We start from the raw sequence: 24528 nt of genomic DNA, 5'->3' as shown, positions 1-24528 counted from the left end.
TTTTTGCTCAAATATCCCCAGTTTAATCCAGTATATGGTCTTAAATATTGATTGCATGTGCATAATTGCCTATTAGATTGTGTGTCTGTCTTGCCAGCTAGCCCAGCTGGTCACTTTAAATGTAATGCCTAAACAAGGAAGCGTTACTAGTGTACCTGCAGCATTCTTACTACAGGTATTAACAGTAATAAAACCACACACACAAACATTTTAAAACATAGGTATATATTCCACTGTATAATGCGTACAGTATTCTTTGTTTAAATAATTACACAATCTGAGGTGCTGTAATCTACTAGAATAATTTACAAAACTGTGAAAATACGGTTTGTCCACCCCTTAAACTGTGAAAACTCAAGTTATCTTTTAAGCTCGTCACAAAAGGCTCCATCCCTCCCAGCCTCCAAACAGTGAAGTGATGTTTACATAAAAAAGAAAGAAAAGATGGTCACACACAGGAACAAAAAGAACTGATTGCACACGACGTGTAAAAACCCTCAGAGCCCATTTACAAAGGATCCGCTGCAGACCAGTCCACACAACCGATACAGACCGGTCCACACAACCGATACAGACCAGTCCACACCACCGATACAGACCAGTCCACACCACCGATACAGACCGGTCCACACCACCGATACAGTGCGAACCCCCCCTGCAGCCCGGTCCACACCACCGATAGCAGTGCAACAAGCCCCCTGCAGACCGGTCCACACCACCGATACAGACCAGTCCACACCACCGATACAGACCGGTCCACACCACCGATACAGTGCGAACCCCCCCTGCAGCCCGGTCCACACCACCGATAGCAGTGCAACAAGCCCCCTGCAGACCGGTCCACACCACCGATACAGACCGGTCCACACCATCGATACAGACCGGTCCACACAACCGATACAGACCGGGCCACACAACCGATACAGACCGGTCCACACCACCGATACAGACCGGTCCACACAACCGATACAGACCAGTCCACACCACCGATACAGACCGGTCCACACAACCGATACAGACCGGTCCACACAACCGATACAGACCGGTCCACACAACCGATACAGACCGGTCCACACCACCGATACAGACCGGTCCACACAACCGATACAGACCGGTCCACACAACCGATACAGACCGGTCCACACAACCGATACAGACCGGTCCACACCACCGATACAGACCGGTCCACACAACCGATACAGACCGGTCCACACAACCGATACAGTGCAACAAGCCCCCTGCAGACCAGTCCACACAACCGATACAGACCGGTCCACACCACCGATACAGACCGGTCCACACCACCGATACAGACCGGTCCACACAACCGATACAGACCGGTCCACACAACCGATACAGTGCAACAAGCCCCCTGCAGACCAGTCCACACAACCGATACAGACCGGTCCACACCACCAATACAGTGCAACAAGCCCCCTGCAGACCAGTCCACACAACCGATAAGGACCGGTCCACACCACCGATAGCAGTGCGACAAGCCCCCTGCAGCCCGGTCCACACCACCGATACAGTGCGACAAGCCCCCTGCAGCCCGGTCCGCACCACCGATAGTGTGACAGGCCCCCCTGCAGACCGGTCCACACGACCGCTACAGTGCGAAAAGCCCCCTGCAGGCTGTGAAACAGACCGGAGCCGGTCCCCTGAGCACAGGAACTAAGACTTCACAGTAAGAGAACACACCCGCGCTAAAGCACGTCTGCAGAGCGAGGAGGACCGAGATGGACCGTGAAGCACATTAAGGGGGGCCTCCCTCCAGTGAACACACTAAACAAGGAGGAAGAGTCATCACCAGCAGAGCGAGCGGTGTCATCAGGGTGTGCTCGTAACGCACGCGCACGCACGCACGCACGCACGCACGCACGCACACGCACACACACAGCCTCAGGCTCTGAGGCCTTCACAGGCTCCTATACAACCTCTCTCTCTCTCACACACGCACACACACACACACACATCTGGGTCTTGACAGTTTCTCCAGACTACGCTGGACACGGGCACAGTTTCACTGGCTGCCCTTGGCCCTGGAGGACACTCATGACTAAACTCCAGCTTCAGCGTACACACATACAGTGGCATACATGCCCAGATCATTCACGCCCCCTCATTGCTGTCTCTCCCCAGAAATACTTTAACAGTATACATGCTGGCAGAAAATAGGAAACATTCCTTGTAATGCAGCCAAGTCGCAAACAATGTTCAATGAATGTCACTAAACCATAACATACAATAATATGTATGAAAGAATACTGTTCTGAAAATGACTGCCAATAGATGATTAATTTAAAGCACAGTAATCTGCAGGATTTTAACTCTTGTCTGTCATTAAATGACAACACACTTCCCACCATGATATCCCTAATCTAGGAGTCATTTCATTACCTTCCCTCTGAACTCAAACACATGCACACGCACACACGCAGTCCAGTGCCATTGCACTATAAACACTGTCTCACACACTCAAGTCCCACCCCTAAGGGAAATGGAATATAGTGAAAATATACTGAAATAAAACATTAACATATTGCAACACTGCATAATATAAAGGCAAATATACAAAAATATTGCCGCCATCAGATACCGCAGTATATATAATATTTAAAATACACTGCTGTGAAACATATTTAAGTTTTGTGCGCATTTACAATATATTCCATTTTGTTTTTGAGGGACTGTGAGGGTTAAATCTAACCAGGGCCATCCAAAGAGCTAAACACTCCACATCCACAACGAACAGAAAGGAATATGAATGGGGAGAAAAGTATACAATTAAAAAAAATAACAGGAAAGAAAGTTGATTGGCTGGAAAAGAATGCTTCCCTCAGGAGGTTCCATAGAGTGACTCACTTCAGCAGAATTAAGACCCAGAATCTGATTGGTCGGTTTAATCCCCCCCCCCGCCATTTAAAAGGGCCTCCACTGGAGAAACCCACAGACAGTCCAGTGATTGTTTTCTCATTTTTAAACTCTTTAAATAGTATCTATGTATATAACAGTATGTACAGGGCTGTAATATGGGGGGAGAGGGCAGGCGGGCAGCAGCTCACCTCTGTACAGTCAGACAGACACGTTACAGCAGGACAGACAGACACACCTCCCTCCTGCGACATACGCGCACGCCTCTCTCTCTCTCCATCTCCCTCGCACACACACACACACACAAGTGCACATGCACACACGTGCACCGCAGACAGCAGTTGAGTGAAAGCAGTGCATCCTGGGACAGTGTCCAGGGGAGACAAGCAGAGCTGCAACTCGAAAGAGGGGGAGAGAGAGAGAGGGAGTAAAGGAGGTGGAGAGAGAGAAAGAGAGAAATGTTGCAGTCTGGTGAAAGATGAAGAGGAGAATAGAAATCTCGTCACATGAGGACAAAAGGAGGATGTGACCTCATGTTCATGTCACGCCCACACCTGTATCACACCCGGGCTAGCCGAACCACCGGCCCCCCTCCCGCAAGTCCGGGGGGAGGGGGGGGGAGAGCATAATACCCTCGCACCCGGTTCTGGGCCACGCCCCTGTGGTCCGGGGGCGGGTCAGGGCCAGGCGGGGCCAGGCGAACGGGCCGGGAGGCGGGGTCATGTGACGTTGACCTCCAGCACGTGATGGTCCGTGCTGGGCAGCACCAGCACCTGCTGTCCCTGGCTGCAGCAGAACACCTGTCCCGCTCCAAAAGGCTCCAGGCGGGGCATGGGGAGGCCCCGCTGCGGCTCAGCGCCCCCTAGGGACTGCACGCTGCCCCTGCTCCGAATACTGCCCGTCTCCGCCTGCTCATCCAGCAGAGAGATGTTATCATTCTCTATGCAGCCGTCTGTGAGTTTGGGAGGAGAGAGGGAGGAGAGAGAGAGGCAGGACACAGGAAGTTTGGTGATGTAATGTGTCTATAATAGAGACACTAATAAAGACAGTAACAAAACTCCAAGAGACAATAATACAGCTCTAATACACAATAATGACTGTAATAGACAGCAATATGACCATAAGATACAGTCATAGCAATTGTAATAAAATTATAACAGAGACTAAAATAGGGACAGAAATATGATTACAATAACACTAACAGAAACAGTAATAGGACTGTAATAGAAACAGAAATAGTAAGACCATAACAAAGACAGTAAGGTTGCTAAAACATGTAGTGTATGGCTGCATGTGAAATTGACTTAACAGAGTTGCACATTCATGTTTGTTTGACGACAACATGGCCAGGAAGAGTGTGTGCAGAGACTGAAAGGGTGTTGAAAGAGAGAGAGGTGTGTTGGAGCAGACAGGAAGGTGAGGGTCTCACCTGTCTCAGTTTGGATAGCGGGTACAGCGTAGTGGGGCAGGTATTTAAAGAGCTTGATTTTGGGGGAGGGCAGGTTCCCAGCGAACAGGGGCATCACCTCCATCTGCACCTTGTGTGTGGCGCTCGCAGCCACGGGCATGGAGACCAGGCCAGAACTCTTACCACACACCGCCCAGTTACTGCTGTTATCTACAACTGCAGAGAGAACACATGGTTACACACACACACACACATGCCCACACGCATGCACACACACACACGCGCGCGGACATATGCACACATGCATGCGCATGCACACACACGGACACACACATGCACACACACCAACACACATGCACACACACACAGACAGACATATGCACACACAGACGCACAGACATATGCACACACACACACAGACATACGCACACACAGACGCACACACAGGCATATGCGCACACGCACACACACACACACATCTCACCTTCATACATGAGCTTGGTGGTGCAGAGCCCGTCGCTCTCTGTCAGCGTCCCATCCTCCCGCTCGGCCTCACTCAGTTCTGCCAGCCTTGTAATACACACCTCCAGCCTACAGAGGGCGCCAGTGTGGCAGTGCTCCTCTCCAGGCGAGGGCGTGATCTCTGCTCTTACACTGTACAGCGTCTGAGTGAGAGGGAAAGCCAGACACTATAACCAGAGCCTTTAGACTCAGCGCTCAGCGACACACAGCTCCTGCGTTCCCTCTGTATTCTGCTCCTTGACTACAGACAGCAGTACTCACAGAAATGCTCTCCAGCTGGAAATCGTAGCGGTACGGCGTGGAGGTGGAGTCTCCCTCCACATCTGGGGTGAAGCTGACGGAGAACACGCACTGCAGGCAGGGCGGTGGCTCGCTGGCCCAAACCATCTCCCACAGACAGTACAGGGACTGCCCGCTGTACAGCACCTACAGACACACACACACACACACACACACACATCATATTACACATCTCCCACAGACAGTACAGAGACTGCCCGCTGTACAGCACCTACAGACACACACACACACACACATTACACATCTTCCACAGACAGTACAGAGACTGCCCACTGTACAGCAGCTACAGACACACACACACACACACACATCATATTACACATCTCACACAGACAGTACAGGGACTGCCCGCTGTACAGCACCTACAGACACACACACATTACACACACACACATCATATTACACATCTCACACAGACAGTACAGAGACTGCCTGCTGTACAGCAGCTACAGACACACACACACACACACATCACACACATCATATTACACATCTCACACAGACAGTACAGAGACTGCCCGCTGTACAGCACCTACAGACACACACACACACACACACACACACACATCATATTACACATCTCACACAGACAGTACAGGGACTGCCCGCTGTACAGCACCTACAGACACAAATATCATATCACACATCTCACACAGCACACCCTGCTGAAAGAATCCTAATGTAATTACAGTAGAACCTCTACTATCCGACACTCTACCTTTTGGTTTGTTTTTTGGTGTGTTCATTTTTCACTTTCTTCCCCTATCCAAAGTGAACAGCCCACCACAAACCTCTCCCACAGGTTTGTGTGAGGGAATAATTCAGTATATGTAATTAAAATGAAAAAAAAATTTTACAAACAAAAAAAGAAAATACACACAGGCGTGCAAATGTCCAGATTGGGTGCATGAAGGGTGTGCAAGGGTGCGTAAGGTGTGTCTTTACCTTCTTTGTTTTACTGTTCAGAGACCGGAGTTCAAGTTTGGCCACTTGGTGGCGCTCTTCCAGTTTCTCCTCCAGCAAGTGGAAGTTCATCTCAGAAACATTCTGCACACACACCTGGATGTACTTCCTGTGAAAGGGGTCAGGGAACACAGCTCAAAGGTCACAGAACTACCTTGAGACAAAAAATTGTGTGGCTAATTGCATTTACCAAATACCTAAATGTAAATGTAAAAAGCCAACACTAATCTGTGTAGTAAAATATTTGCTAGTCATTACTCCACTATTATAGTATGTTATCTTATAGCTATTTTATACTGCTATGAGAGGCACTTAACTGGTCTACATTCTTGAGGCTACCAGTTAGTATGGGTTATTTAGCTACGTTAACAGTTTGGTTTTTAATAAAGAAAAATAATCGGTTTGAGAGTGATGACTGGATTGCTTTGCCGTTGGTAAGGTATAGGAGAGTGGACGTCACCTCTTTCCAGCTGACAGCAGTGAGTGTTTGGCTTTAAAGGGGATGTGGAACGTCAGTGCTACCAGTGTGGAGTAAATTGACCAGGGACAGTCGATGGAAATCTGCAGGAAAAATCAATGTACATACAAAAATGAAGTACAAATAACACATACACTTCCAAAATTCAAACTACAACCAGACATAACAAATAAGTCAGTTACAATGCAACAGTTGCCAATGACTACAGGATGTGAAGTGTGAGTGCGTGTGTGTGAGAGCGTGCGTGTGTATGTGAGTGCATGCGTGAGTGCACGTGTATGTATGTGCACCAGTATGCGTGTGCATGTTTGCAAGTGTGTGTGTGTGTGTGTGTGTGTGATTAGTGATTATGCATGTAATGCAACAGCCCTGTCTGAGAGCAAACCTTCTGATCGATGGTTGCCATGCCAGCGCTGGTGTGGTTACCACTCTTGGTTCGGAGGTGGAGTTGGCCGTTGGTGAGCCTCTCGTTCTCTGGCCGGGGCGGGGCCGAGGGGATGTGGCACAGAACCTCCAGCTGGAACTCCAGGGTGTGGTATGGAGGGGTGGGGGGCAGGGACATGCTGGTCACCTTCTCAGAGGACTGGATCGACAGAACACTCTCACCCACAGGGTCTACAGCAGACAGAGAGAGAGAGAGAGAGAGAGAATGGCATAAGAGAATGAGAGCATTAGATACCTGGCAAAAGGCAGACAGAAGACACAAGTAAAACTTCACCACTTAAGGATGAATTGCTGATGACTTACAGCAAAAACTGCAGTCCAGAGGGGACTTGCAGGAGTACAGAGCTGGATTTTGAGTGGAAGAGATCCCAGGAGAAGAACAATCTCCTGAATTTCAGGCTACAGTGCCAAGTACATTTCTGAGGGAAACTACAGGAGTCAGTGGTTCTATGTACCAGTGCACTGAGCAGGTCTGCACTTCCAGGGTTTGACCCCTGAACGATTCCTCAGGTGCTAGGCTGACCTCTTGCGCTGGAGTCAGAGTGACCATCAAATGACCTCAGTGACCTTACCATGACATCATTGTGACCTTAGCGTGCCCTCTGAACTGAAGTCAGTGACCTCCAAATGGCCTCGGGGTGACCTCAGAGTGACCCGTGGAACTGACCTCCAGAGCTGGAGAAGATGTGGGCGGGGCAGGAAGAGGAGTGCAGGATGGGCATGGTGTCCGTGTTGCTCAGCTGCAGGGCGTCGCCCTTCTTGATGCTGTAGTGACCCGTAACGATGGTGAACTTCACCTTCTGTGGGAGACCTGCCAACAGGTTATCTGAGAAAACAAAAAAGATGTGGGGCTTAGGTTACATTTGTAGGCTGGCTTACCCACATCACAGCAGCTACTGACTGCTGTAACCTGCTGATATTCTGCTGCTCACAGTCTCACTGAGCCTCTCACAACCAGCAAGAGAGGAAGACAGACAGACAGAGAGGCAGACAGAGAGGCAGAGACACAGAGAGGCAGGCAAACCTGCGAGGGGCTGGATGGTGAGCTGGGGCTCCTGAGAGTACACCTCGTACTGCACAATGGGGTAGATATGGGGCAGGACGAACTGCACCCGTCCCACTGTGGCACACAGCTGCCTCAAAGTGTAGGTACCCGGCTCTCCACTCTGCAGGAACAGACAGACAGAAACCAAAAAAATATGTTTTTTTAAATAAATCAATCATAGTAATAATAAAATTACAGGTGCCCATGGTGTATTGGAATCATAATTTACATTCAGAAAAGAGTGCATATAAGTAATATAAAGATCCTCAAGCATTCCAAAATTCCTTACGGGCGCAGTAAAAAGGATGCTGTTGTTGCCGGGCAACAGCGTGACATCGTCAGTCTTCAGAAGCTGGGCGCCTTCCTCCATGGAGACAGGGCCGGAGCTGGAGTTGGGCGTGTCCAGGGAGGCGGAGCTGTCCTGCCTGCGCAGCAGCAGGTGCACGTTCTTGCAGACCACGCCCGTCGAGTTGAGGGCGCCGTCGGAGGGGCTCCGGTCCTGCATCTCGTGCAGCTCCAGGGGCTGGGCCGAGGGCCGAGGAAGGGCCCCGCACCAGCTCTCCCCTCCCCTGGGGAACAGCACCGTCCCGCTGGGGCCGTCCTGCCCTGCCCCCGCCCCCGGGCCGGCCCGCGGCCTGCCAGCCCCGCCCCCCGCCCCGGAGGCCCGCCCCCGGGCTCCGCCCTTCTCCAGGCTGAAGTGCACGCTGGCGGCCAGCTGCTCCAGCCGCACGGCGACGGGCATCAGGCTGCGCAGACGCAGCTCCAGCTGCAGGGCCGCGCCCACATGAACCACCGCCGCAGCTGGCCGGAACTGCAGCTGCTGCAGCTGCGCGAACGCGCTCATGGTCAGGACCACCTTCTGCACTGCAGGGGGCACAGGGGGCACAGGACAGAGTCAGAGGGCACAGCAAAGCTGCACAAAACCCCCAAATGTGAGGAGCCATTACATGTTCACGTGTGTGAACCAGTGATTACATTTTTCGGTAGTGCTGACTTTTTTGATTGATTCAAATAAAGCTCATGACAGTTTATTCATTATTGGGTGAATGAAACCTCACTCATACATGGCTACAAAAAAGCACAGTGCACATACTCTCTGCAATATAAGGTTCCCTGGTTTCCTATAGCCCTGTGATCCGTGACTTTATTGCCTAAAAGCCTGCATAAATACCCATCTCAAGACAGGCATCTCAAACTGCAGTCTTGGAGGGGTTTTTGTGAGTTTCAGAACTTCAGTGCTTATTCATAGACAGGCAGCCATGGAATCCACAAATCTTGGCCTGTTCTCCTGATCAAACATTCTTATATTCTCACCTTATTAAAACAGCACAGGGAGGCAACCGCGTATACTACCAGGACAGACCTTTCCCAAAACTTCTTCAGAGGTCATTAAACCCCAGTCCCACAGCCAATGACACTCCCCCTACAATCATTGACCCCAGGTTCACCTCCTACAACCAGTATCTCCTTTCCTACGGCCCAAGTGACCCTGTTTCCCAGCGGCCCGACGCCGTGCCTCACCCTGGTTGTCGGGGGCGTGGCTGGCGAAGGTGAGGATCTCTTGGCAGAAGTGTTTCCTCTCCTCGTCCGGCAGGTGCTCGTCACCCGCCAGCAGGGCGCTCGTCTGCAGGTACCTGACACGGTCGTCAAGGGAACAGACTGCACCACCCCTCACGAGCACACACCTAACGCACATGCACCTGCATCATTCCATTATGCACTTCAATCTGGAGTGTGTCTGGATGCTCTGTTTCTTACATAAGAATTAGTTAGTGAAATATGAGGTGTTTCCACAGTGACAGGGGAAGATGAGGAGCTTCCACAGTGACAGGGGAAGATGAGGAGTTTCCACAGTGACAGTCAAAGGCAAGGTGTTTCTGCTGTGACAGTTAGTGAAGGATACTCCTCGGTGCGGCTGAGCTGCTTCTGGCACTCTGCGATCTGCTTCCGGGTGTGAGTGACAGGCAGGGCCCAGCCCTCTGATACATAGGAGAACAGGGAGTCCTGCAGGAAGGCCTCAGCATGCTGGGGATCTCCCTTTCTCCTGCACACACACACACACAGAAATCATATACAGAGCACAAACATACACACACAGTCATGGGGGGGGGGGGTCTATGGCTGCTGCTTCACTGGAACTCTTACATGTAGAACTCTGCCAGGCTCTTGCCCAGCAGACGCGCCGACCGCATCCGGCCTATGGCTCTGTACATCTCCATCGCTGAATGGGAGAGCTCCTGATAAACAGGGACGGGAGAGGGACAGAGAACATTAGCTTCGAAGTCAGGCAGGGTCAGAGCATTATCACTAACTGGCAGCTGAAAGGGTCAATGGGAAGTCAGCAGCCATACAATATTCAGAATTTTTTTTAAAACCAAAAAGGTGGACATAATCCTCATAAAAGCAAAAAGGAAACAATCAAACCACAGTGAAAATGCCTGACCAATTGAAAAGGGAGGTTTGCACCCCTCTAGTGATGGCAGGGCAGGTCAGACAGGCCTGTGGGTTTCAGGCCCAAAACGGGAACAAAACTGTGTTTCACTTAAGAATCCTCATGTCCATGAATGAGAACAACTTCAACAACCCGGCTAAATATCACATCTAGTCCTATAAAGACTTCAGCGCCGGTTAGCTAAGTTTCCATCTAACTCAACTGCCCTTCTGAGAAGCTCTTCAGCAATGCAGATCAAAGCATTTTTATCTTAGAGTCTGGCTCTACAGCCATTCCAGGACCACTCTAAAAGCTTCTAGTTCTAAAGTGGCCAGCGCACACACAAGGCGCTAAAATTAGTATACGTGTTTAAGGGGTATGGTGATGTGCCAGACCTGGGTAAGTCTTTGAAATACTTAAATTGAGTTTACCCAGGTCAGTAACATATGCACACACTTAAACATGATGATGATGTGGTACACATGTTTAAAGGTGATGATGATGTGGTACACGGCTAGTGAATGTCCTGCTAACAGGGGGCATTGTGAAGAGTTCACGGCTGTTGTTAAATACTTAATCAGTTGCATACAGTGTGAGTATAGTATAACCCATCACCTTAGTATGGCAGACACTTAGCACTCACCAGATAGTGCTTTTCAAAAGCTTCCACAGAAGATAAGGCTTCTTTCAATTTTTTGTAGGGGCTCTGCAGACTGCTGGCTGCAAAACAACAAAGAAACAGAGGTGGGACTGTACCCAAGGGTCTCTCTCTCCTGTGGTTCTATGACAGGTCTCTCTCTCCTGTGGTTCTATGACAGGTCTCCCTCTCCTGTTGTTCTATGACAGGTCTCTCTCTTGTGGTTCGATGACAGGTCTCTCTCTCCTGTTGTTCTATGACAGGTCTCGCTTATGACAGGTCTCTCTCTCCTGTGGTTCTATGACAGGTCTCTCTCTCCTGTTGTTCTATGACAGGTCTCTCTTATGACAGGTCTCTCTCTCCTATTGTTTATGACAGGTCACTCTCTCCTGTTGTTCTATGACAGGTCTCTCTCCTGTTGTTCTATGACAGGTCTCTCTCTCCTGTTGTTTATGACAGGTCACTCTCTCGCTCCTGCTCTACCTGTTTCGGGCCTTTCTGTGCCCAGTCCAGCCAGCAGGTCCACAGTTCTGTTGAGGTCCTCAGAGTTCGGCCCGTTTGTTGACACCAGACCACACAAGGAGCCCAGAGACTTCAGCTGTGAGGGGGAGAGGAGAGATGTGCGCACTCATAAACACTGACTATGAGAGTAATGCTACAGTGCAGTAGTAGAGTTGCAGTACAGTACCTTCTCTGTGGCGTAGGCCCACAGGCCCACGGTGTGTGTGCAGTTGGCCTCCAGCTGTGCTTGTTCGCAGCACCCCTCGATTCTCTGCAGCACCTCCAGGCAGCTGAGGAAAACCCAGCAGTCTAGCGCCCCCTGCAGCACAGACACCTGAAACAACACAGTGCTCACGATTTAACCTGACTCAGACAGGGCTCAGAGAGGAAAGCGGGGAGTGCGGGTGTCAGGAGCGTGTGTGGGCGTGGCGTGGCGGGGTCCGCACCTCCAGCAGGCGCAGCTCCTGCACACAGTTGTGCAGCAGCTCCAGGGCGCGCTGCGTCACCTCCCAGGGCCTCTGCAGGAAGATGAGCAGCGTGCACTGGCGGGAGAACAGGTAGCTGCGCAGATCCAGCAGGCTGGCCTGCCCCCTCTGGATCTGATCCCTCTTCTCCATGTCTATGGGCCTGCGCAGCACCAGCCCGTTCCAGCCGCACACCGGCGCGCAGAACGAGCCCAGCCAGTTAGCCCCGTCTGCGCAGACACAAACCCAACCGGGGACATGGGCCAATCAGACTACAATCCTCAGTTACCCTGCAGGTGCTGCAATCTTGAACACTGCGCTCAGCTTCCATCTGGCAGCATTGTGACATCATCTCTGAAGCAATACGACCGCTCAGCAACATTCTGCAATTTGTTGCTCCATCACACGTCTACATTCAATGCTGTCAGGAAATACTGTCAATCAATAATTTATCACTTCAGTGCTTATTCAGAGTGACTAGAAGAATGGGAAATCCTTAAGAACAGTTCCAGGTCTAGAAAAGGATTAATTCAGAGCGCCTCACCTCCGACCCCAAAGTTGAGTACATACTGAGTGAAGAGAGCGTCCAGCTCATCGTACTGAACCAGAGCGTCTTCAAACTGCTGCAGCATCTCAAACACGAACGCCAGCTCCTCCTGCAGAGGGAACAGAGAAATATTACATACATACACACACACAGACATATAAAAAATAAATCACACATACAAATTACTTCACACACACACACAATACCGGAACAGAAAAACACCACACTCAGAGTCTGCACATATACATACAAAAGGTGCGCATACACAAATATACAAATTATTACTGTTTTCAGATTTAGCAAAAAGAATATTGTTCAAATACGTTGATATAAAAGTTAACATATTTCTTATATATTGCAGTATATTCAATTCCCTCCATTTTCAAGAGGAGAGATGTGGGCACCAAGAGAACAGAAGGCTCCACAGCCCATGAGACACGGGCAGTCACAGAAATAAGCACAGGTGTGGTGAAGGCATGGTATTTGCTCGGTGTGGGCGTGATGCGGGCGCGGTACGGGCGTGGCCGGCAGGGTGCGGCGCTCCCTCACCTGCACCATGAAGTAGTCGCAGAAGCTCCAGCCGGGCTCGGTGCGCTTCTCCCGCAGCGTTCGCATGTCATCCTCAAACTTGCCAAGGTTCTTGGTGAAGGACATGAGCAGCAGCGTGCGCAGCTTGGTCAGGAACGCGCTCCAGGACTCCTGCGCCCGGGACGAGTCCTTCAGCGGGTCCGACAGAACCACGCACCTGGAGAGACACGTCTGGGTCAGAACCGCTGCCGCGCACCACGGGGGGGGGAGACGCAGCGGCCCAGAATCACTGCACTGTACCCGCAGATTCAGACCAGCAGGCTAGCGTACCTGTAGCTACACCTACACCTGCAGCATATCTCTGCTAACGTATCAGCCTCTCTGCTAGCATACTGTCAATCTGAATGTGTACCAGTCTCACTGCTTCCATACCTGTATCTCTGCTAGCATACTGGTCTGTAGGCCTTCCTGTCTCCCTGTAAGTATACCTGCTGCTATGCTAGCGTCCCTGCCCTGTTGCTGCGCTAAAGTACCTGTTGCCTGGCTAATGTCTCCATTGCTGTGCTAGCGTCTCAGTCCCCGTGCTGGCGTCTCGGTTGCTGTGCTAGTGCCTCCCTCGCTGGTGCCAAGCTAGCGTCTCAGTCGCTGCATTAGCGTCTCAGTCACAGTTCTAGCATCTCCATCGCTGCGTGAGCTTCCCTGTCGCTACGCTAGCGTCTCCATCTCAATGCTAGCGTACCTGTCACTCTGTTTGTTGCAGAAGTCGTTGCGGATCTTGTCCATGATGGAGGTGCGGGGCAGGATGTTGGTCTTGTTCTTCTTCTTGCCGTCGTTCTCCACCACGACGATGAGCCAGTCGGCCGAGCCGTGCAGTCGCAGCAGGCCCTGCCAGCGCACCATGTCCTCCTTCACTGAGGACTTGTACACTTCAGTGTCCTGGGAACAGGCCAGACAACCGGCACACTATAGCACTGCTGCTAAACACTATAACAACACAATATCCTCACTCTATAACAGAGGCCACAACGTCAGACATGACTGATCTGGGTCAGCCACAGCACCACCCTCAACACTATTTCCAATTCCTACTACAAAAATGGTAACTAATTCTAAAATAAACTTGCACATTTTATGAAATTTTCTTGAAACTGGTCACAAGTCAATGACTGCACTGCCTCCATACTGTGCCAGTCACCATCTGCACAACAACATTTAAATAGGGGACTGTCCCCACTCTCACACAAACCACAGCGAACCACAGCACACACACACATGCTGTACTCCGTCCAGTCTATTTCTAGGTCAAGGATACCACGTCTTACAGAGTCTACACAATCACCAGATACTCAGTTCTACCTTCTAACATTGATTAAAGGTAAGTGACAACAGTCAGTCCAGCCTGTGCATTGGAACAGGAAAGCAGCAGACTGCCAGACTAATGCACCGCCACAACAGCAGATTGTTTCCACACTCACAGTGCAGCAGAGCAATTCAGTGGTCATACAGCATACAGTCGGTATTCACTCAGCAGAGTGAATCAGTGGCCATACAGCATACAGTCAATGTTCAAACAGCAGACGGATTCAGATTGATTCAGTGCTTACACAGCAGACTGATTCAGTACTCAAACAGCACAGGGATTCAATGATTAGAGAGCAGACTGATTCAGTATTCACACCACAGAGGGATTCAGCGCTAATAGAGCAGACTGATTCAGTAGTCACACAGCAGAGATTCAGTGCGTATAGAGCAGACTGATTCAGTACTCACACAGCAGAGATTCAGCACTAATAGAGCAGACTGATTCAGTACTCACACAGCAGAGATTCAGTGCTTATAGAGCAGACTGATTCAGTACTCACACAGCAGAGATTCAGCACTAATAGAGCAGACTGATTCAGTAGTCACACAGCAGAGATTCAGCACTAATAGAGCAGACTGATTCAGTACTCACACAGCAGAGATTCAGCACTAATAGAGCAGACTGATTCAGTAGTAACACAGCAGAGATTCAGTGCTTATAGAGCAGACTGATTCAGTAGTCACACAGCAGAGATTCAGTGCTTATAGACCAGACTGATTCAGTACTCACACAGCAGAGATTCAGTGCTTATAGAGCAGACTGATTCAGTAGTAACACAGCAGAGATTCAGCACTAATAGAGCAGACTGATTCAGTAGTCACACAGCAGAGATTCAGTGCTTATAGAGCAGACTGATTCAGTAGTAACACAGCAGAGATTCAGCACTAATAGAGCAGACTGATTCAGTACTCACACAGCAGAGATTCAGTGCTTATAGAGCAGACTGATTCAGTACTCACACAGCAGAGATTCAGCACTAATAGAGCAGACTGATTCAGTAGTCACACAGCAGAGATTCAGTGCTTATAGAGCAGACTGATTCAGTACTCACACAGCAGAGATTCAGCACTAATAGAGCAGACTGATTCAGTACTCACACAGCAGAGATTCAGCACTAATAGAGCAGACTGATTCAGTAGTCACACAGCAGAGATTCAGCACTAATAGAGCAGACTGATTCAGTACTCACACAGCAGAGATTCAGCACTAATAGAGCAGACTGATTCAGTACTCACACAGCAGAGATTCAGCACTAATAGAGCAGACTGATTCAGTAGTAACACAGCAGAGATTCAGTGCTTATAGAGCAGACTGATTCAGTACTCACACAGCAGAGATTCAGTGCTTATAGAGCAGACTGATTCAGTACTCACACAGCAGAGATTCAGTGCTTATAGAGCAGACTGATTCAGTACTCACACAGCAGAGATTCAGTGCTTATAGAGCAGACTGATTCAGTACTCACACAACAGAGATTCAGTGCTTATAGAGCAGACTGATTCAGTACTCACACAGCAGAGATTCAGCACTAATAGAGCAGACTGATTCAGTACTCACACAGCAGAGATTCAGTGCTTATAGAGCAGACTGATTCAGTACTCACACAGCAGAGATTCAGCACTAATAGAGCAGACTGATTCAGTAGTAACACAGCAGAGATTCAGTGCTTATAGAGCAGACTGATTCAGTACTCACACAGCAGAGATTCAGTGCTTATAGAGCAGACTGATTCAGTACTCACACAGCAGTCGGTCCAGTACATGTGCAGGAACGGGAATGTGAGGAGGGCTCTGTTTCCCTCTTTGGGAAGCAGTTCTTCTTTGAACTGGACAAAGTTGGCCTCCAGGTGAATCATCTTTGGTGCACGCCCATAAGACCTTGTAAAACAGGCGTCAGCACCAGAAGGAGACATTAGCACCAGTCATAGTATTATGCAGGTTAACATTTTGATGGTTTCAATGACAAAGACTGGAAAGAGTTTTTAACTTATCAAAGTAATCTAAGACTAGATGTGCGCTTGGAAGTTTGTACGTCATTGCAACTTATTCTGTGCATCTAAACTGTTTTTATATGTAGCTGTCTGCTCAAATTTCCCATAGGAGTGCTAAAGACTGAACTGAATTTCTCAAGGAAAAACCATGTTCAGAAAAAACACAATTTCTATCAACTTTTTTGTTGATATAAATCGCTCAAGGAGAAAATGCACTACTTGTCTGTATCATCGAAGTAGTAGTTCAGCCTTGGGAATCAAGGCTATTTCATCTTAATTCTAAACTTCTGAGTGTAAGTGTGTTTCACTTCCCAGCATGCTCTGCGGCAGTGACTCACCTCCTCCACTCCATTGGCTCCCTGGGAAGCTGCTGTGCCAGTGTGTTGTACAGGGAACTGAACAATGTCTGGTCCCCAGCACCTGGAGAGAGGCACACAGTTATGGGGGAAACCACCCTCTTTCACTCTAAATGCACTCATGGTGACCTGCCATCCTCCTATCACCTCCCTCTACACATAGTGAGTCTGCCCCAATGAGCCTTGTGATAGCAAGGCTGAGAGCTTCAGGATTTAGCTGTCTATGATCACCCCCATCCCACCAGAAACACACAGTAACGTTAGAAGAGCACAAGCACAGAAACTAAAACGGGCAGAAACACAGTGTAAACAGAGGTTCGCTGTAAAACAAGCCAGTAGCAGGCATACTGTTGTGCAGAAGTGTCACACCGCGAGGGGATATATTAATCATTCCACCCCACCCGTTTCTCACACGCTCACCTCCTTAAGTTTCTTATCCAATCAGGCTTGTATTATCTAATGAATGCATACAAAAATATCCTGGGAACCACAGCTCCCCAGTACAACACAAAGTCAGAGCAAGGGCACACAAGAGGCACAGAACAAGTCCTGCTCCCAAAAATGACAATGCTTCCAGCCATGCACCGGCTCGCAGGCCTAACTCCAGCTCCCAACCGGGGGAAACTGGTGTAAGAGTATGAGTTTGGAGGCCGAAGATGCAGGAGCTGATGGAACGCTAAACACCTTCTCTCACTGTGACACAGGTGCCTTTCATCATCAAACAAACAGCCAATCATTAACAAGCTTGGTTTCTGAGTGTGGGCAGAAAACCTGCAGCTGGATAATTAGGTCACATTTGGACTACTGTCAATAAAAAATGCATCACGTGTAACAAAATGGGGAAAATAAACTACAGGACAGATCGAACTTTTGTGTTGAAGTGTATGGATGGCATAAAAGAGACTGTCCGGGCTGTTTAAAAAAAGGTACTGGAATTAGGCTACATTTGGAAGTATTGAGAACTAATTTGTGACATAGACCAGACGTACACGCATAGTTACACCACATGAGAGGTGCAGAAAGTGCTATCGCGACTAAGAAGCTCCTTAGATCAGTGACACACCTTTTAGGTTATGGTGCAAAAATAAACGCACTCCTAAATCACCAGCTCATTTTCTTGAGTATTTTTATAGTGTCCCTTTTTTCTTAATTTGGTGATTTGTGTAACATTCACAAACAACAATAACAATTTTAACATGTAAGCTACAGCACAAAACTAAAGTTCATTCCATATCGAGAAGATGTTACAGCACGAATATTGAAAAGCCATGTAACGCCGAATCATGTTGTTCTCCACGCCAGACAAACGTCGACACGTAAAAAGTGACGCGAGCTCATTGCAAAAAAAGGAAATGCAGTTTCCTTGCTGTGACTAACGTTATCATCTCACGGAATCACCTAGCTTGCTGCTAACGCTCTCAGCTAGTCGGACACCCTTTTACCGATCAAATTAAACCACGACCTGGAGCATCGGTGGATATTCAACACGCACCTGTTAGCACAACATTCTGTCCTTTGCGTACCATTAAATATGCGCTCACTTTATTCAAAACTCACTACCGAGAGTGTAAGGTGTGAAAAACGAGTCGGCATGAAGCATACTGACTTGCTAGGTAACAACTAAAATTGATAGTTAAGATAATCGAAAGCTAGCTATCGGTTTTCGATGCCCCCCAGACTTCTGTAAACTGATTGGGTTTTCTACGTACTAATGTTTTCCTTTTAAGTAACAAACAGACAAACGTTAAACTCGCTGTGGTGTTAACAACACCAGGGCCTGGAGTTGTCTGTGTTGCTAACGTTCGTTCATCGGGCGATTGACATTCCTGCCTTAACAGCAGGTTTGAAAATTTGCTACCCGAGGACCCTCGCAGCATCAGATCACCAGTCCGGACATTACTTAGGTTATGTTATTGCGTACATCTGTAGCATAACATACGTTTAGTTCTATTAACGCCGGTAATGTTACGCTGTGCCCCGTAAACCCCAAACTCTAACGCATTCCTTTGGTGTCAGGAATTGAGGTAGTGCAGCGGTCACCGCATTGCTCGTAGCAGAGCCAAGTGTCAGTCGCGCAAACGATAGCTATCAAGCTAGCTAGCTGACGCGCTGAAACAACTGAAACATATTGCCAAATCTTGCCATAAAACACTCACATGTCACGATCGGCTTGTTTTCCATTGTGTAGATTATTGGCTTCTCCTCCTGGGGCTCCATTGACTCCATGTGTCAGCAAAAGCGCTCCATGTAAACGTTAACCAAATCACTGTTGTTATTACTGAGCCCTAATGTATGCAGTAATGTATCGCCAGGGCCCTTTCCTTTTCCACTTCCTGTATGTCCCTCACAATGACGACTTCCTGTTTCCCTTTAAAGGGATAGTTCACATGAATGTATAAAAACTTAATGAGAGCTGCACAGTACTGTTGGTTGGTGTTTTTGTGACTAAGTATCTGCGTTCTCCCTAGGGAATGATTTGCATTGTTCAGTCACGATATAATTTATAAATGGGATCCATCAAAGCACCTGGACAGAAAACCAATTCATAATGACGTCTTAGACGTTGTCAATAGTGACACAAATAGAGAGTCAGATGTGTCAAACTCTGCCTCTTATTAATAATGGGTGTTTGCAGGTCCTAAAATGGTAACAAACTACTACAAATAGGCATCACTGTAAAGAGAAAACTTCAAATGCTGTGGCTGGCTTGGACTATGTACGATTAATGAGTTACATTTTTATGCAAGCAGCATTTTGAAATTAATGTATAAACCACAGATTGTCACAAAAAAATAGCATGCCGATCAATCCAGATAATTAATAATCTTGTCATACGGTGATACAATCCTTTAATACAGATTTGGGGGGGGGGGGGGTGTCAAAACACAAGAGAAGACAAGTGACCATGTGTTAATTTCAATAAAGCTTTCATTTATTTATTTTTTAATTCAAAAAGAAAATATGAACAAAAAATCTACATAATTGTGAACTTTCAATAAAAACTTCCAGTGTAAGAAAGATTAAAGTTATGCAAGCTCTATTCTTTTGCTTTTACTCTGCCTTGGTTCTGTAACTTTGTTAACTAAAGACTGTACAGACACCTGAGGGAGTTTGAGTGGTGGACTGCTGAAGTTCTTGATGGGAAATGTACAAAATATCAGCCAAAATTAAATCCTTTTTGTTCTAACAAAATACTGCATCTCTGAATTTGGTAATCTGTAATCTAGTGGTAATTGAAATGCATAAAATGGATCAGAGCAGCCACGAGATGCAGCAGGTGCTGGGAGTCACTTAAGTCTAGGGATTGACTCAAGACACTCCACTCTTCCACAGTTTCCATTAACCTTTAAACTTCATTCTTCACATAGCAACGTTTTTAAAAAATGAGTGAGTGGACTCCCTCTCTGTAGTACTTCTTTGTAAACAGAAGGATGCAAGCCTTTGTTCCCAGCACATTATGTTAATTCCTGCTCACATGCCAACCACTAATGAAGTGTTCACACGTTCGCTAACAAAACACCAAAACTGCACTCCTCCTTCAGGCTTGCAACCCCCTGAAAAACATTTATACTTCAAACAAAAACAAAAGTCAGTGCCTAATCATATCAGGATAACATGAATGCCATTGTCCCAACATACAACAATAATGCCCAACAGTATCCGTGAGTGACAGTTTGACACCTGTTTCACACACCCTAACAAGCATACAACATTCTCTTACTGCTGCTATGGTGAGAACACAATTAAACATTATGAAACATTACAAGAGAATCACATGAGAATTCACAGCACACAGAGAGAGGGGAGAACCCAATTTCACATCTGGATTTTGATTAAAACAAACATCATTCACATACTGCTCAGTCATAAAATTGTTGTTGGTGGGAGATAAGGGAGAAGGGGTGTAAATCGCACATGAACTGCTCTGCTTGCAGTTCATTCTGCAGCAGCTTTTTATTTATCAAGGGGTGGCCCAAATTAGTCCATTATCTACCAGCCTCCCCGTGACTGGTGATGCACACAATCAGAAAACAGAACACAAGCCAAGAGGCACACCCCCCCTAGAGTGTAGCGTGGCATCGGATTAGGAGGGTGGAGTGTCATACCCAGCATGCACTGGGGCAGGGGGTATGTAGGACTTGACACAGTACTCTGCCTCCTGATGCAGAGTTTTCTATACGTGATAAATTTCTGCACACTGCAGGTGTTCTTAACACTGAGAAGGCCAGAAAAACAGCGCCAGTCACATCTCAGCTGTTGGGGAATTGAAATTCATATTAATTCAATGAGAGTAAAAATGATTAAAAACAAGAGAAAGCAGGAGTGGGCTCCCAGTGCCTGCAGCTAGGTGGCACTGTCTTCTACGCTTGCAGCAAAAAAAACACACAGGTAGAGGGAGGGGCAATCATCCCATCGCCCCACCCCCTCTACCCATGGCAGAGAAATCAGCAGTTTGTCATGTGATGTGCCTCCAGTCAGCAAAACATTAACTGTGGCAAGTAGTGCATAAGCCATGCATTAAAATGTATCTACTCCTCAGCACACTAACTGTATATGTACATCTGACCCAGGAGAACAAACAAGTGTGTGCCACACGTTAATGAACCCCCCAACCCCAACCCCGCCCCCCCGGCAGACGCGGCAGGCCGTGGCGGCCTCATGCACATAAGAGAGGAGCGGATTTCCTCTCTCTTGCCTTGCTTTCTTGGCCGAGTGGACAGTCACATGGACAATAACCACGCTGCTCCACCGTGACCTCTGTTCCCTCTGGACGCTCTCCAACAGCACAGAGCACACTCAGCCTTCCTCAACAGCACGTATTTCATGGGGCAAATAGAGGGGATTGGGATGGGCCTTGCTCTGTGCAATGGGCAGGGGAAAAATTGGTTTAGCACACGTTTGTACTTTGCATTAATGGAATTGGCCAGCCTGAGCTTCAGGGTTTGAGCTGATCTGCCTTAAAGTGTCCGTGTGCAGGCCTCTGCGTGTCTGTGCTGATCTGACTGAGTGTCCGCGTGCAGGCCTCTGCGTGTCTGTGCCACGGCAGGCAGGACAGAGATGAGCAGAGGGGTCACACTGCGGTCAAAACTGCGGCCGCCACCTGACATGCTGGCGGGGGGGGGGGGGATAAAATGACTCATCAGTCTGCCACTGAATAAATCAACTGAAAGCAGCAGACAGCCACGTGATTGACAGGGCCGTAGTACTGAGGGTGGGCTCACAGCTGTTTTCTTCCCTTACTGGACATCCAATTACAGACACACTCATTCGCCCTCACCACAAAAAAACAAACAAAATACAAAATAAAATTAAAAATAAGAACAATACAGTAACGTACGCGCAGAACGGGACACAGGAAGTGAAGTTGCGAGAACTGTGCAATAAAGATACACAGCACCAGCAGATCCTTAGCAGAGACCCTTCACTTGTAACAGATGTAACTGACACTCTACATTTAAACTTCAATCTGTGTGTGTGCATTTCCCCTTAAAGAAGTCTAGCAGAGGCAGGTACAGTGGGATAACAGCGCAGCAGCAACTCCTCCACTCTGTTTTCAGCTGTGAGCCAAATCATTGTGTGTTTAGACTCACTATAACTGGAAATCACTCTGTCCCAATGCATTGCGAGCCTGCCAGCTCATGAATATTGATGAGCGTGGAGCTGTGTAGCGCTGGAACTGTTTAGCGGGGCAAGATTAGCATGTAGAGTAGTGGGTCTTATTACACTGGGTCTACTGGGGTTCAAAGAACTAAAGTAAACCAGATTGGGGCCTGGATACTGGTTTCATTCAGTGCCTAAAAAACCTCCACACCCTCCTATACCTCATGTAGACACTCCCCAAGAGAGAAAGAGAGAAAGGGGGGATAGAGTTGGAGTTGGGTCCGCTCTAGAGAGGAGAGAGATACAGCGGGGTTTCTCACTGGGCTGGGCCTGGGAACGGGACATGAACAGGAAGTGCAGTGCTGAAATTCAAGGGGGGGGGGACTGTGCGTCGGTGTCCAGGGACCGCAGGAAACCCTGAGCTTGGGGGCGAAGGGAACGCCAGTCACCCCCCCCCCCCAGCGTAGGTCGGTTGGTCGGTAGGTCCAGGAGCAGCCTCCCGTTTGGACGTCATGATGGAGAAACGATTCACAGTCCCTTTTGTTTTATTTTTCTCATTCATTAGTTGTTGTTTTTTTCTTTTTTTTCCAATTATGAAGTCAGACGCAATCACTGTAATTAATTATTAATCTGGTCATTAAATATTATTGTTAGCTCCCCATGTCAGCGTGCTTCCTTGTGTTCTAAGAATAAAAACAGGGCCGTGACCGGACGTGGTGACTGTACGGTTACTGTACGGTTACCGTACGGCGACCGCGGTGCACGGTAGCGCCGCGAGGCGTCTATTTCTGCTTCTTGGTCTCGGGGTCGCCGTAGCTGGAGCCTGTCTTCTTCACCTCCGTAACACCGATCAGACGGCGCACCGCCACGGACGCTGAGGAGACAGAGCAGACAGAGCAGACAGACCGATGCTTTAGGGCGGACAGCTTGACTACCGTATCCACACAAAGAAACACGACCGGCTGCGTGCGGCACTGACCTCCGATGGCGAAGAGGAGGAAGCCGATGATCAGGAGGGGGGAGCCGCTGATGAAGACCCCCCAGGCGAAGCTGACGAGGGGGGAGAGCAGCAGGGTGGCCCAGAACAGGAAGTTGAGCAGCGTCCACGGCCGGCGTGGAGGGATGATAGTGGGCCCAGGGTAACAGCCCTCCTTCTCATAGTGCTCCTGCAGAGCATCCTGAGAGGGGGGGGGGGGGGGGGGGGGGGGGGGGAGAGGGGGGGGGGGGAGGAGGGAGAGAGAGAAGGGGGAGGGGGAGAGAGGGGGGGGCGAGAGAGGGAGAGAGAGAAGGGGGAGGGGGAGAGAGGGACAGGGGAGGGGAAGGGAGAGAGAGGTGGAGAAAGGGAGAGGGAGGGAGAAAGAGAGAGAGAGTGAGAGAGAGAGGGGAGTGGAGATAGTGAGAGAGCAAGAGAGGGGAGGGGGAGAGGGAGAGAGAGAGGAGGGGTGGGGAGGAAGAGAAAGGGAAGGAGATAGAAAGGAAGGGAATAAGAAATAAATAGGGATGGAGCGAAAAGAGGGAACAGAAAGATAAGGAAAAGAAAAGTAAGTGTGAGAGGGGGAGAGATAGAGGTATAGAGGGATTGAGGGAAGATGGGAAACGCTGAACAAACCACAGAATTACAAACATTTCACTGAACTTGGACTCACTATCAAAGGCAAACTATCAAAGGCAAATACCTTTTTTTTTTTTTTTTTACTTCAGATACATTTTTGTGAGTTTGGCAGCCATTCAAAATGAACTTGCCAAATTATATTAGAGAAATGAGAATCAACAGCAAGGACGCATACTTTTTCCTGATAGAGCTTGTGAAGCCAGGCAGCACACTCCTTCTCATCATCTGGAATATCCGCTACAGAGAACCTCCTGTGGAAGAGAGAGGGAGGGAAAGGAGAAGGGAGAGAAGGGGAGATAGAGCGAGAGAGGGAGGGGGGGGAGAAGAAACAGCCAGAGACTCTCTTGAGTCTTTTCTTATTTTAAAAAGTATGAATCATTTCTTACTACAGTTAATTGTTATCAGCTGTTCCTCCCTTATTATTCTGTCACGTGATATTATTCTATCATTCTTCTATTGCGTGC

The 24528-nt window shown here is 48.6% G+C and overlaps 3 protein-coding genes across 8 annotated transcripts in view; all 3 read right to left on the bottom strand.

The window, feature by feature from the left end:
* Positions 1–206: 206 nt before the first annotated feature.
* Positions 207–2101, bottom strand: LOC118214370. Its single transcript, XM_035394279.1, has 3 exons — positions 2090–2101; positions 963–1674; positions 207–763 (listed from the first exon to the last, which is right to left on the bottom strand). Exons 1-3 carry the CDS (start codon positions 2099–2101, stop codon positions 498–500), a joined length of 990 nt encoding a protein of 329 aa, XP_035250170.1. The 3' UTR covers positions 207–497.
* LOC118213891 (trafficking protein particle complex subunit 10-like) lies at positions 207–19185 on the bottom strand. Of its 2 annotated transcripts, none has more exons than XM_035393109.1 (23): positions 19008–19185; positions 16834–16915; positions 16247–16382; positions 13882–14078; positions 13164–13359; positions 12612–12723; positions 12050–12297; positions 11791–11937; positions 11586–11700; positions 11109–11185; positions 10180–10271; positions 9938–10078; positions 9556–9668; positions 8324–8898; positions 8014–8155; positions 7657–7815; positions 6931–7160; positions 6528–6628; positions 6050–6176; positions 5066–5230; positions 4767–4947; positions 4304–4498; positions 207–3826 (listed from the first exon to the last, which is right to left on the bottom strand). In XM_035393109.1, the coding sequence occupies exons 1-23, from the start codon at positions 19075–19077 to the stop codon at positions 3594–3596; spliced, it is 3834 nt and encodes a 1277-aa protein (XP_035249000.1). In that variant the 5' UTR covers positions 19078–19185; the 3' UTR covers positions 207–3593. The 2 variants fall into 2 exon arrangements, with proteins under 2 accessions (XP_035249000.1, XP_035249001.1); XM_035393110.1 differs by lacking the exon at positions 19008–19185 and adding an exon at positions 17272–17472.
* A 576-nt stretch (positions 19186–19761) lies between these two features.
* The window catches only part of LOC118214154 (1-acyl-sn-glycerol-3-phosphate acyltransferase gamma-like), a 21050-nt gene continuing 16283 nt past the window's right edge, over positions 19762–24528 (bottom strand). For all 5 annotated transcript variants that reach the window (XM_035393797.1, XM_035393793.1, XM_035393795.1 and 2 more), the window contains exons 8-10: positions 24240–24315; positions 23432–23630; positions 19762–23326 (exon numbers count right to left, since the gene is read on the bottom strand). In XM_035393797.1, coding sequence (XP_035249688.1) covers positions 23235–23326; positions 23432–23630; positions 24240–24315 — 367 coding nt within the window. In that variant the 3' untranslated portion in view covers positions 19762–23234. The remainder of the gene's footprint in view (positions 23327–23431; positions 23631–24239; positions 24316–24528) is intronic.

The sequence above is a fragment of the Anguilla anguilla genome, chromosome 15 (assembly GCF_013347855.1).
Source record: "Anguilla anguilla isolate fAngAng1 chromosome 15, fAngAng1.pri, whole genome shotgun sequence".
Taxonomy (NCBI): domain Eukaryota; kingdom Metazoa; phylum Chordata; class Actinopteri; order Anguilliformes; family Anguillidae; genus Anguilla; species Anguilla anguilla.
Note: the sequence above shows the minus strand (reverse complement) of the source record. Positions and strands in the feature narration are given on the sequence as shown.